General features: G+C 42.9%; 1 protein-coding gene across 2 annotated transcripts in view; it reads left to right on the top strand.

Moving 5' to 3' along the window:
* The window catches only part of KIF13B (kinesin family member 13B), a 537,272-nt gene that overhangs the window by 203,574 nt on the left and 319,680 nt on the right, over positions 1-14,018 (top strand). For both annotated transcript variants that reach the window (XM_069233796.1, XM_069233797.1), the window contains exon 6: positions 7,299-7,479. In XM_069233796.1, the coding sequence (XP_069089897.1) occupies positions 7,299-7,479 (181 nt within the window). The remainder of the gene's footprint in view (positions 1-7,298; positions 7,480-14,018) is intronic.

The following is a 14,018-nucleotide window of genomic DNA, read 5'->3' as shown; positions in this document are numbered from 1 at the left end:
GAGCACACCTCAATCAACACAGCATCCAAGGACAATGGGACATACATCATAGACAGTTTCACATAAATCACTTGGAAATGTTAGCAGTATTTCTAGCGCTGAAAGCATTTCAACCCATAATATCCCAAAAATACATTCTTGTCAAAACAGACAACATGACAACAATGTATTATCTAAACAAACAAGGAGGGACACACTCAACACAGTTGTGCCTCCTAACACAGAAAATATGGCATTGGGCGATTCACAACCACATTCGCCTAATAGCACAATTTATTCCAGGGATTCAGAACCAGTTGGGAGACAATCTCTCTCGAGATCACCAACAAACCCACGAATGGGAAATTCACCCCCAAATACTAAACAATTACTTTCAAATTTGGGGAACACCTCAAATAGATCTATTTGCAACAAAGGAAAACTCAAAATGCCAAAACTTCGCATCCAGATACCCACAAGAGCAATCCCAAGGCAATGCTCTATGGATGAACTGGTCAGGGATCTTTGCATATGCTTTTCCCCCTCTCCCTCTCCTTCCATATGTAGTAAACAGGTTAAGTCAAAACAAACTCAAACTCATACTAATAGCACCAACATGGGCAAGACAACCTTGGTACACGACACTACTAGACCTGTCAGTAGTACCTCATGTCAAACTACCCAACAAACCAGATCTGTTAACACAACACAAACAACAGATCAGACATCCAAATCCAGCATCTTTGAATCTAGCAATTTGGCTCCTGAAATCCTAGAATTCGGACACTTGCACCTCACACAAGAATGTATGGAGGTCATAAAACAAGCTAGGAAACCTACCACTAGACACTGCTACGCAAACAAGTGGAAAAGATTCGTGTATTACTGCCAGAATAATCAAATTCAGCCATTAACCGCATCTCCAAAAGATATAGTTGGATATTTACTACATTTGCAAAAATCAAATCTAGCTTTCTCTTCCATAAAAATACATCTCACCGCAATATCAGCTTACCTACAAATTACTCATTCAACTTCACTATTTAGAATACCAGTCATTAAAGCGTTTATGGAAGGCTTAAAAAGAATCATACCACCAAGGACACCACCTGTTCCTTCATGGAACCTCAACATTGTCTTAACAAGACTCATGGGTCCACCTTTCGAGCCCATGCATTCTTGTGAAATGCAATACTTAACGTGGAAAGTTGCATTTTTGATTGCCATCACATCTCTAAGAAGAGTGAGCGAGATTCAAGCATTTACCATACAAGAACCATTTATTCAGATACATAAAAATAAAGTAGTTCTAAGAACAAATCCAAAATTTTTACCAAAGTTTATCTCACCGTTCCACTTAAATCAAATAGTAGAATTACCAGTGTTCTTCCCACAACCAGATTCTGTAGCTGAAAGAGCACTACATACATTAGACATCAAAAGAGCACTAATGTACTACATTGACAGAACGAAACTAATTAGAAAAACAAAACAACTATTTATTGCCTTTCAAAAACCTCATACAGGAAATCCAATTTCAAAACAAGGCATTGCTAGATGGATAGTTAAGTGTATTCAAACCTGCTATCTTAAAGCAAAAAGAGATCTGCCTATTACACCAAAGGCGCACTCAACCAGAAAGAAAGGTGCTACCATGGCCTTTCTAGGAAATATTCCAATGAACGAAATATGTAAGGCAGCAACCTGGTCTACGCCTCATACATTTACCAAGCACTACTGCGTGGATGTGTTAACTGCACAACAAGCCACAGTAGGTCAGGCTGTACTAAGAACATTATTTCAAACTACTTCCACTCCTACAGGCTGAACCACCGCTTTTGGGGAGATAACTGCTTACTAGTCTATGCACAGCATGTGTATCTGCAGCTACACATGCCACCGAACGGAAAATGTCACTTACCCAGTGTACATCTGTTCGTGGCATTAGTCGCTGCAGATTCACATGCGCCCACCCTCCTCCCCGGGAGCCTGTAGCCGTTTAGAAGTAGATCTTGAACATTTGTACATTTGTAAATATATTACTTTAACCTTTATTATGTACATACGTATTCATTCCATTGCATGGGCACTATTACTAATATACACAACTCCTACCTCACCCTCTGCGGGGAAAACAATCTAAGATGGAGTCGACACCCATGCGCAATGGAACCGAAGTAGGAGGAGTCCCTCGGTCTCGTGACTCGAAAACACTTCTTCGAAGAAAAACAACTTGTAACACTCCGAGCCCAACACCAGACGGCGGACTGTGCACAGCATGTGAATCTGCAGCGACTCATGCCACAAACAGATGTACACTGGGTAAGTGACATTTTCCATATATATATATATTTATATATATATATATATATATATATATGATACATAATGAGCATCACAGGGAAATGCTTATGGAAAGCCGTAAGTGAAATAATAGACTTTACACTATTTAGAGTTCTCCAGTAAAAAGAAGAGAACAATGCTTAATTATGTAGTTAATAATGCATTGTTTTAGAACAGAGCACTCTTTGTATTGTTCAGAATATATTCTGCCTGTAGGAGAGAAGGGTTGTTTAAGCTGTTCTCTTCAAGTTGCAGCTAACAATGCGCATGGCTTGGATTCATAATGTTAAATGTTGTTTACCTTTCATGAATAAAATGTTCATAAAACAGGGGTCCCGGCCAGTGGAATTATGCGGTTTTTACAGCATAAATATGGATTCACCACGCTTGTCACACAATAGGCTGTATAATTAGCTTATTTCATGTATTGTACCCAGGAAGTTTGGTCTTGACATATTTGCATGTAGTTTCTTGTTATGTTAAATCGTCTTACCAATAGCAGCAGCTAGCTACCCAACAACGGGCATTCCAGTGCTGATAGAAGGAGCTTATTGAAACACAGAGTTATATGAAAATGTGGTCAAATGTTATGCAAAGAGGTGGGTTTTGAATTGCTTCCTAAAACTTAGTAGACTGCTGTCTGACTTAAGCTGAACAGGAAGAGTATTCCAAACTTTAGAAGCACGGTATGCAAAGGAGTAACCTCCTCCCCTTGCTCTCTTGATTCTGGGGACATCAGGATGGGAGAGATTGCTTGATCTCAGCGCTCTAGGGACTGTGTGGTGTGATGAGATGCTGGAGAATGTGTGCCTGCTGAATATTTTAACCTGTGGGCAATGTGTCAGGATTTAAATTCAATTATTTTTTAAATCAGCAGCCACTGCAGTTCCACAAGCGCTGGGTGTGCGGAGTTTCTTTTCGACACACCTAGTAATGCATGTGCTACTGCGTTTTGAATAAACTGCAGCTTTTTTATGACATATGCTGGGCTACCCAGATACGAGGAGTTAACATAATCCAAGTGTGACAGGATAAGGCGCTGGACCACAGTCCTCCAACACTCTAAAGGAAGCCATCTAAAATTTTTCCTGAGGGATCTGAAAAACCCCAAACTCATATCTGACACATTTTCGTCTGAGAAACCATGGTCCGATCCTTATTCTAGGTAACACCGAGGCTTCCAACTTCAGGTTTAGGAATACGGGATTCTCCCAAAGAAGGGGGCCATAGAAGTTTTCCCATAGTAAGGGGTTGTTTCCGACCACCATCACCTCAGTTTTATCCCCTTTCAGGTTTAAGTGGCTTGCCGCCATCCAGCTAGCCACCTGTTCCATGCATCTGATCAGCTTCTTGGAGGTGGAGTTGGTATCAGGTGACGAAACAACAATCTGTGTGTCGTCTGCGTAGGATACCATTGTAAAGCCCATAAGAGCAGATGATGTCAGAAAGAGGACGCACATATATATTGAAGAGCTTACGGCTCAGAGAAGCACCCTGCGGTACTCCACAGTCCATCTTATGTGTGTCTGACAAAAAAGGCCCTTCGCTTATTTGAATGCTTTAGTTTCTTAAGAATGATGTTAGCCATTTAAAAGCTGTCCATGAGATCCCAATTGCTTTCAACTTGTCACCCAGGACTGGGTTTGAAACAGTGTCAAAAGCTGCAGTCAAATCGAGGAGGGTGTTTGCAGCGGACCCTCCATGGTCCAACATCATTTTTATATCCTCGTTGCCAACAGAAGAACTGTTTCTGTGCTGCATCCTTGGCCAAAGCCTGTTTGTATATGATGCAGCAGGTTATTGGTTTCCAGAAAATTTGAGAGAAAGCCATTTAAGAGTTTCTCTAAGATTTTACTTATCCCTGGAAGCAGAGAAACTGGCCTGTAACTTTCTTGTTTGTCTGGGTCCAAGGACACCTTTTCAATAGGGACGGATAATTGCATGCTTCCATGCATCGAGGACAAAGCCCTTCTGCAAAGAGGAGCTATATGGCCATTAAATAAAAAAATATGACCTCTCCTCCTTTTAGTAAGTTATTCATTGGAGCAGGATCAAGAGGTGATCCTGATATTATTGTCCTTGCTACACCTAAAATATCAGATCTGCTCACCTTAGCAAATGATGAGAGTTCAGCAACGGGCTTCATGACTATGTCACTGGGTTGCATTATGGCCATGGAGTCTGGTGTCACCGCTGGGGTGTCAAAGATCTCTCTGACTTTACTTAGAAAGTAATTTTCCAGCTGGTCACAGCGCTCTTTGGAAGGAGAGCTTTTCCCTGTCACATAGGGTTTCAAGAATGAATTGACGATTGCGTATATTTCTTTGGCAGGGTGTGTCGACTGATCTTGTCCGTGAAAATCACTCGATTTAGCCCTATGGATTGCATGGTGATACTTTTTTACTGCTCTCTTATAAAGTTTTTTGTTTTCTTTGTCATATTGGTGTCTCAATTTCCTCTTTTGTTTTTTACATTCCTTCTTTAATTCTCTCAATTCAGACGAAAACCATGTAGCTCTTAATCTGGCACGTGAGAATTTACAGACTTTTGTGGGGACCTGCGCCTCTGCTGAATCTGTCCATTCCCTAAATGCAAGAAAGGGCGCACATACATCACCATCTAGTTTAGGGAAGGACTTGCTCAGAGCTGATTGCTTGTTAAGCATGTCCAACTTCATCCGTTGCCTTAAGGGCTTTACAAGGACTCTATTGAATTTAGATGTTGCTGTTTTCGGGATTGAGAACTGTGCTAAAAGATGATCAGGCCACAGTGTTGGCAGAGGGATCGATACCTTCATAGTCGGAATGTTAGAAAATATTGGGTCCAAGAGATGACCCTTAGATTGGGATGATTCACCAGCAGTAAGAACTGTGAAGCCGATAGGTCTTGTATGAGGTCATTGGCCACTGTACACAAACTATCATCAACGTGGATATTTAAATACCCTAATAGCGTAAAGTTGGCAGAAGCAATACTGTGTGCAGCTGAAGTTTCGGGTAAGTCCTGTACACATTTAGCTGCAGGCCCTGGGGGTTGGTATACAAGCATGCCTGAGAAGGTAAATGTATGCAAGAATTTTAATGAGAAAGTCCGGCTTTATCAGCCTGTAATGGGGATGGAAGACGACTTACAGTCGGTTGCTTCTGGTAATTTCATAGCCAGGTGGAGGAGCTACCGCTGTATCTGGCCATCTAGCCTCCCGCAACCAAGTTTTGGTCAGAAAAAGAACAGCTAGGTTTTGTTCTTCAATCAAGTAAATTTCTTAAACTTGTGTTTGGGGAGCGACCGGCAGCTCATAAGGAGCATATGCCATTCCTGCAAGGGCTGTTTGGGCGCTGCCGCAACATACAAATTCCCAGCGATCTGAACCTCGTGGGGTATTGTAATAGGAGTGCAATCGAGTGAGTGGTTGCCTTAGAAACACTTACTTGGCAGAGATGCCGGATCCATGGAGTGGCGACACTCTTCCCTGGATGCCAGCATGAGGCTTTTAAGTTCCTCAGATGTATAATATATCGGACTCCGCTGGGGATGACCAGGGTTGCTGGACCCTGGCCCGAGCCGTCCACAGACGGGCGCAGAGAGACTTGCCTTCGGCACGACTGCGCACCAGGCCTCATTAAATAGTGGTGGCCGAGGGCTGGATAGACGAGAAAAAAAGCTGGACCGCCAACCATGATGGCGTTCGCCAAAGTATTATTGGGGGCGAACCAGCTCTAAACACGGCCAGGGAGAACCTGTCTCCGAAACGCCCTCGAACACTGTATTCAGAACAACAGTATCCCGGTAAATCCGCCTGTAAATGCCCCAGACAGGTTGGGGAGGTGCTACCTTTCATTCCCTCCACTCCTATTTGTATTCATTACCTTTCATGCGTTGGGGGGTCTAATTCATTATATTGCGCTGGTAAGAAATATGATGAGTGTTATGCAAAAGAACATTCAACCAATGCCCTAGGCAGCTAACGTACAATAACCTTCCCTTCTTTTTCTTATTATTTATAAATCCAGTTGATGAATGTAGTATGATAACCTTTTCTTTCTTGTACCACAACTAATGCAGAAAAGTTTTTTTTTTTTTTTTTACGCTTGCTATAAGATTGTGGAGTCCGAAATATTCTCTTTTTTAAGCGTGCCAGTTGCAAGGAATTGTGAGGTTTCACAGCCCCAAGTAAAAAGTGTTTTGGGGAGAAACAGCCAAGTTCTTCCACAAGCCCAGTTTGCAGAGACACATTCACACACCCTTAAGCAAGGCCATTGGAACGAAGTGCTGATGGTGTACCACGCTTTGTAGCAGAGTTTACTAAATCATGCACCTCCCTTTAATACTGTGTGGGAAAATGTTGCTCCATATTACTACCAGTTCAAAACCGGTTTACAGCAATTGGCAACTGAAAGGTGACCAGTAAACCTTTGCAAACAATCTGCAACTGCTCTGAGCTATACGTGGGGCACATTTTTATAACTTGTATCCACTTGAACTAGACACTAGCTTTATTTTTTGTTGAAATATAAAAATTATTCAGCAATTCGAGTATGATATGGCAATAGGGGTAGCTGCAATTATGTGGAAAATACTATGATTCTAAAATTGCTTAATACCGGTAACCCTGCTTAGAAAGTATCCTAGAAGGTGCAAGTTTGAAGTTAAAAATACATGACCTTGTTCTCTGTAGCACGCCTAGTGCGTATTTTGGTGCACACTACAAATCAATCTAGAGAAGCCATCCAGCCTACCCAAGTGTTAAGTTCAGAATCGGTACCTTTTCTGCCAGGACTGGTGCAAAACGTTATCCCCTTTTCTTGCCTTAATACTCAAGCTACCATTCTTCTGCTACCCTGGTCTGTTCCCTAACTAATCCATCTGTGTGATATTTTGAACTTAAAATCAAGTGGTTCTTCAAACCAACTGGTTCAAGACTTTCAAATATACCACTTATTGGTATGTAATTAATCATTGTTGATTGACTTTTTCAGGGTCCGGAAAGTCCTACACCATGATGGGCACAGCTGACCAGCCGGGACTGATCCCTCGACTTTGCAGTACTCTTTTTGAGAGGACTCAGACCAAGGAGACGGAGGAGCTCAGTTTTAAAGTGGAAGTGTCCTACATGGAGATCTATAATGAAAAGGTCCGGGACCTTCTGGATCCCAAAGGGTAAGAGTGATGTAGGGCTCTGGGTTTCTTTATTCAAGCAAAGTCTCAAAATAGATTTCTTTAAGTCAGCTTGCCTCTAGCCCACCTACATCGATGCCCTCACAGTGACTAGCCCCGAAAGGGATTCACTATGGAGTAATTTCCCTCCACGTGACCCATTTTGGTGTCCACACAGTGACTTACCTAAAAAAAGAACTCATTTTAGTTCTCTGGAAAATAGGCTTTGTGTTTTTTTAAAACCGAAATTAATTTATGAAGAAGAAAAACGTGAATGTCTCTGAGTTGAGCTTGTGTTACTAACCAGAAAATCAGTGTGAATTCTTAGCTTTTTCCCCAATGTGTTAAAAAATGAGGCAGACATGACTTGTTCCAGCCCATCAGAAGAATTTGTGTGAAGATGTTTCATCTCGTACAACTATCAGTGGAACGAGTTGTTGTATTTTATTTGTTCTCAGTTAGAAGCAAAAGCAATCCTGAAGGTAGTGTTGCCTTATATGAAAAGGTGAATGGAAAATGAGTGTCATATTAACCATGTTTATAGTCCCTTCGTACATTTAGTTATATCTCCAGACTCATCTGTTAATCAGTTCAAAATCAGGATACTATGCAAATGTGGATTTAAATACCTTATTCATAAATTCTTGCATCACATTTACCTTACGCCAGTATTGCTGCACAAAATAGACCCCTCAATGAGCCCTTGTCATAGAAGATGCCAAGCTGCATGTGTTGACTTACTCATTTAATCTGGGACTGTACAGCAATACAATACTACTGCGTGCAAGTATATGGACGATTCTGGTTTAAATGGTAGGCTATGACAGAAGTCAGTGTGCTCATTGTTCTGCTGAGGTTTGTCAGGCATGCGTTGAAATCGACAAGGAACTTGGCTAGCTTGGCCTTACTTATAACTGAATGTAGAGCTGTATTGCGTGGTTCCGGAGGCCAGCACCTTTGGTGCAAGGATGGGTACAGCACATGGCTGTGTGCAACAATAGACTGGAGATGTATGCCTCACTACAACCATAAACCTCAAGGCTTAGGGATGTATAGAGCTCTTTAGGAAATTACTTATCTGAGGACTGTGATCTGGACTGCTCCCATGTGAGTGTTGCCTTGATTGGGATCTGAGCAGACATATGCTGCCACGGATCCTATGCAACTAGTTCCCACTGTTACAGATATAACACTTCCTTACTTTGGCATTAATCATTACTTGTGACTGCTTTAGACAGGAGGACTGGCGCAATCTATGGACATGTCTTGAAGTACTGGCTTGGTAAATGAAACAATGCAATTTTTTAATGCAGGATAATTGTTTTGTTGCTGTTGGTTGAGATTATGTGTTGAATGTGGAACACGTATAGTTATAATTATAGGCTGTGCATTGGAAGTAATGTGATAAAATAAAAATACACATTTTTCCTACCATGCAACCATTATATTCTCTTAACTCCAGTATTCTTCTGTAGGTCCTGCTGTAACTACTTGCATATCCTTCCTCTGCCCACAGCACCAGGCCCTGACCCTGGTAACTGAGGCTACCATCCTGTTAGGAATCCTGCCGGCTTGACTGATAAAAGAAATCCAATGTCCACTAGTGAAGACGTTGCCCCTCCACTCTGTCAATGTCTTCAGGTCCTCTGGACTTGTAGAGTGCTCCATGGAACAGAAATAGTAAATGTGGATTGATGGAGTGTTTTGCTGTGGCTCCCAAGTTACTGCCCCTTAACTACTTCCCTGTGCCACTAATGCTGCTGCCACTCTTTCTGTGCAGTATGAAAACAGATGAGGGAGGAGACTGTCAGACAATGGAATGTTATAGTACAAAAAAAGGAAGCAGTGGTACAGATGTCGCACATCCCGATCATTGTCGTAATGTCAACAGTGGTGGCCTTTGAAACACTTGTGTCAGATCTCAAAAGGATATAGCTTAGCTGTTATCCAGCGGTGTTTTTCTGCTGAACTCTTGATTATGTGAGGATAAGGCATGTTGGCTCCATTTTACCTGTTATTGATATATCGTCTTATTAAGGAGGAAAGACATTGCATAACCTTCATCTGTCTACTTTTGAGATACAGATATAGCCTTGAAAAAGTCCTAAGTTGAGACGAAACACGTGTAAGCTGAAGCATCTACAAAATATCATCATTGTAACATCTATAGTAATTGTTTTGGATTGTATTGATAAGAAGTACAAATACCACCCACATTACTACACTTACTTCATAATACTGTGAAATGGGAGAGTAATGTTTCATATGACATTGGTTGTATCAACACAAACTAGGTTGTATCATCACTGCATCATCAATGGCCTCCGTTGAGGTAAATGCGATGCGTCGTCATTGGGCAGCCGCAACATTGTTGTTGGAGATGCAAGGTGCTGATTTTTCTACCGCGCTCAAGGCGACGCGTATTTTTTTTCTACCGCTCTTGGGTGATGCATCGATTTTTCTGCTGCACTCTGTGCAGTGCGTTTATTTTGGCAGATTTCAGCTGCAGAACCCATTTCTGAGGCCCAGAGCTTGGAGGGAGCACCTCAGGCAGGGGTGAGACTTACAGAGAGCAGAGTCCAGCAGCTCCGGAAGAGCTGTAGGCAGTCTTTGATGTCCCTGAGACTGCAGGAAAACAGGGGACAAGCCAGCAAGCCCTTGGGGATCACTATGGTGGGAAGGCAGAGTCCTCTAGTTGGCACCCTGCCAAGTAGGGACCACAACCCTAGTCAGAGTAAGTCACAACCCAACCTAAATTATCCTGTGCTCACCCTCTGGTAGCTTTGCACAGAGCAGGCAAGCTTAACTTAGAAGGCAATGTGTAAAGCATTTATGCAATAACTCATGCAGTAACACAGTGAAAACACCACAAAAAAGACTTTGCATCAGGTTAGTAAAACAGACAATACTTATCTGAGTAAAATAAGACCAAAACAACAAAAATATATCCAGTGGAAGTCGTTATATGATTTTTTCAAAATGAAATGTGAAAACAGTGCTTGGAAGTCACTAGCAGTCAAACGGTTGCTTGAGGTCGCAAGGGACCGGTGCAGATCAAAAATCCAGGCTGGCCACAATGGTAGGTAGGCCGGCTACAAAACCAATTCAGGGCCTGCTAAAACAGTACCTTTGGTGGAGCGATGCAGCGACGCCGAGGGCACAGCGCATCAACTTTTCCCACGCAGTCGGGTCACTGCATCGTAAATGGGCTCCATTGAGGTAAATGCGATGCGTCGTCATCGGGCAGCCGCAGAATCGTCATTGGAGATGCAATGTGCCGATTTTTCTAGCGTGCTCGGGATGATGCATATTTATTTCGACCGTTCTTGGGCGCTGTATCGATTTTCCTGCTGTGCTCTCTGCAATGCTTTGATTTTGGCAGATTTCAGCTGCAGAACCCATTTCTGAGGCCCAGAGCTTGGAGGGAGCACCTCAGGCAAGGGTGAGACTTACAGAGAGCAGAGTATTGGAGTTCTGGAAGAGCTGTAGGCAGCCTTTGATGTCCCTGAGACTCCAGGGAAACAGGGGGCAAGCCCTTGGAGATCACTATGGTGGGAAGGCAGAGTCCTTCCAGCAGGGTCAGAGAGCAGTAGGCAGCATGGCAACAAGCAGAAAAACAGTCAAGTTGAGTCCTTTGTGCACCACAGCAGTTCTTCTGACAGAAGTCCTGAAGTGTCTGATTTGAGGGGGGTCACAGACCCAGTACTAATACCCAAATGGCCTTTGATGTTGGGGAAACTTCAATGAGTGGTTTTGAAGTGCACCAATTCCGCTTTCAGCCCAGCCCTGTCTGCCAGAAGATCTGTGGGGGGCTAGCAGTCCTTTGTGTGGGGTCAGGCGTCCTTTGTGTGGGGTCAGGCCACTACCCTTTGAATTGTAAATGAGAGCTCCTCCACCATTCCTGCCCAGGGAGAGCCATCAGTAGGCAGATGAAAGCAGATGCAGTTGACTGTCCTATGTTTATGGCTGTTTGGATGGAATGAATTGGAGACAGGCCGTAAGGCACATAGGGCAGTAAGAGGAGAGAAATGCCTATTTTCTTAAACCCAGATCTGTGACTGGGGGGTAGTATTTGAAAAGTTTTAACACTCTGTTTATCATCCTTTTGTGTTGCTAAAGTTGCCCAAAGTAGGGAGGGTATGTCCAGATGTGGATCCCTTGCTTACTGTGCCACTGGATTCAAGCTAGCCTGGCTGATGAAGGGTGATACCCTTAAACCGGTCCCAGGTTGCTTATTTCCGGTCCGAGGAGGACCTGGCCTGGAAGTTCGGGCTGGACTGTTCCCATGGGAAACAGGATCAAGGCTGATTTGCTTATGGCTGGGTCCTAACTGGGGTGGCATGGTGAGCAAAATAACGATGGATTAAACCCAGATCTGTGACTGGGGGTGAGTGGTTGAAAAGTTTCAACTCTCCGTCCATCTTCCTTTTGTGTTACTTTCTAAGAGTGGCATTTCTAAAATAGTAATCTTAAATCTGACTGACTTTACCATTAAAGAGGTTTTATCATTACCATTCCAAAGATATGAAACATGATGAAGCAACTTCTTTCTGATCCGGACTTACAGCTTAAAAGTATTCCGAATACTGGCCTACGAGAGGAGCAAGTTTCACAATAGTGAAAAACTTTGGGAGTTTTTCACTACCAGGACATGTAAAATTTCCAAGTACATGTCCTGCCTTTTATATACACTGCACCCTCCCCTGTGGGTCACATAGGGCCTACCTTAGGGGTGACTGATATGTAATAAAAGAGGAGTTTAATGCTGAACAAAGCGGTTTAAATGCCAAGTCGGGGTTGCAGGCCTGGGACATGGTTAAAGGGCTACTTATGTGGGTGGCACAGCCAGTACTACAGGCAGACTAGTAGCATTTAATTTACAGGCCATTGGCACATATAGTACACTTTACTATGGTCTTATAGGTAAATTAAATACGCCAATTGGGTAGAGGCCAATGTTACATGTTTAGAGGAGAAAACACAAGCATGTTAGTACTGGTCAGCAGCGGTAAAGTGTGCAGAGTCCTAAAACCAGCAAAAACGAGAGCAGTAAAATGGATGGAGGCAGCCAAAAAGTTGGGGGAAGACCACTCTAAGGCTGTCAGGTCTAACAAGTATGTATCAACAAAAAGAGGGATCGGGAGGATTAAAGGTCCAGTGTACATACTCCCAATACGTGTAATCAATAACAAAAGTACACTGTTCCTAACTCTAGGGTGAACAGTTAAAGTTTAGGAGCTAAAACCCTCACACACCCGAAAGGGTGTCATGCTTCATCATCGGGAAGCTCCTCGTCAGACCGGCTGGTGCAATGTCTGACGGGCTCCCCTTTCGGGGGCTCTTTGCCGGAGATCTTTTTGATATGTGGTGGCTGCCGTTGAATTATGAAGGTCAGACACTCTGAATGGCAGGAGAGTGATAAAATTAAGATTGATTAGAAACCCCTGAACTTGTTCTGTTTTAATATCTATCCAGAGGGGTTACGATCAAGATTAAAAACATAATTAAGTGGGAAATGAGAATGATGCTCAACCACTTTAGAAAGCCTGGAGTACTGGGAAATTGTCACCTGCCCCCTAGGGTATGGTCAACATGTTTCGCGTAATATTGGTCGTGAAAGATCCTCTAACGCTTCATCAGGACCTACAGCAAACTAGACTTCTCCTGGCTGTATACAAAAGAAAACACTATCTAATTACGTGTATGAGAGATAAATAGCAGTCACTTACAGCATTTATGTGAACTGTTTCGTCAATAGTCTGAAACAAAAAAAGGTCGCCCGCCCTCTGCGTTTGGGGGACCCCTTAGGGAGTAGCACGATCCAGCCTATAGCTTTTTTTTATAGGCGTCCTCAATTCGAGACACCTACCCACAGTTGTGCTCGCCCTTTAGCTCCTAAACTTTAACTGTTCACCCTAGAGTTAGGAACAGTGTACTTTTGTTATTGCTAACAAGTATGTATACATTTAATTGTCAACAGTGGTATGTGCCCAGCCGAGCTGTGCTCACAAGCCAGCATTCTCAAGATGGATAACTTTGTGTAAAAAGGTCAACTCGCATGGACTCAAGGATAGGTGTAAATGAGGAGACCTGGTATGTGGGACCCATTGGACTGGAAGGGATGGGTTTGCAAGAGAAAAAGGATAGGCTGGTCCGGATGCAGGCTTATATTCCACTGCTTCATTGACTCTCACCAAGGTTTCATGGTTCTCGATGAATGTTCTTTGTTTAATAAACATTTTCCTATGTTGATAAAGTTCCATGTTCCGTGGTCCCATTCACAAAGGAAATCCCCCTCATCGAAGAATGTTACATGATCAGCGATCTCCTAATTTCCTCTCCATATGCCTTAGACACTGCAGCTCCAGATATTATTTGGAAGACTTAACTCTGTATAAAATTGACTTTTCCTTTGGACAAGCTGCCTTGAAGTCCAGCTTGTCAGCGTATTTTAGGGGCTGCAAATTATATAAAGGAAATTACAGGGAAATTATTATATAGTGAGGAGATTTATGATACCATGGGCTCATAAAACTATCACC

The sequence above is a fragment of the Pleurodeles waltl genome, chromosome 5 (assembly GCF_031143425.1).
Source record: "Pleurodeles waltl isolate 20211129_DDA chromosome 5, aPleWal1.hap1.20221129, whole genome shotgun sequence".
Classification (NCBI taxonomy): domain Eukaryota; kingdom Metazoa; phylum Chordata; class Amphibia; order Caudata; family Salamandridae; genus Pleurodeles; species Pleurodeles waltl.
Note: the sequence above shows the minus strand (reverse complement) of the source record. Positions and strands in the feature narration are given on the sequence as shown.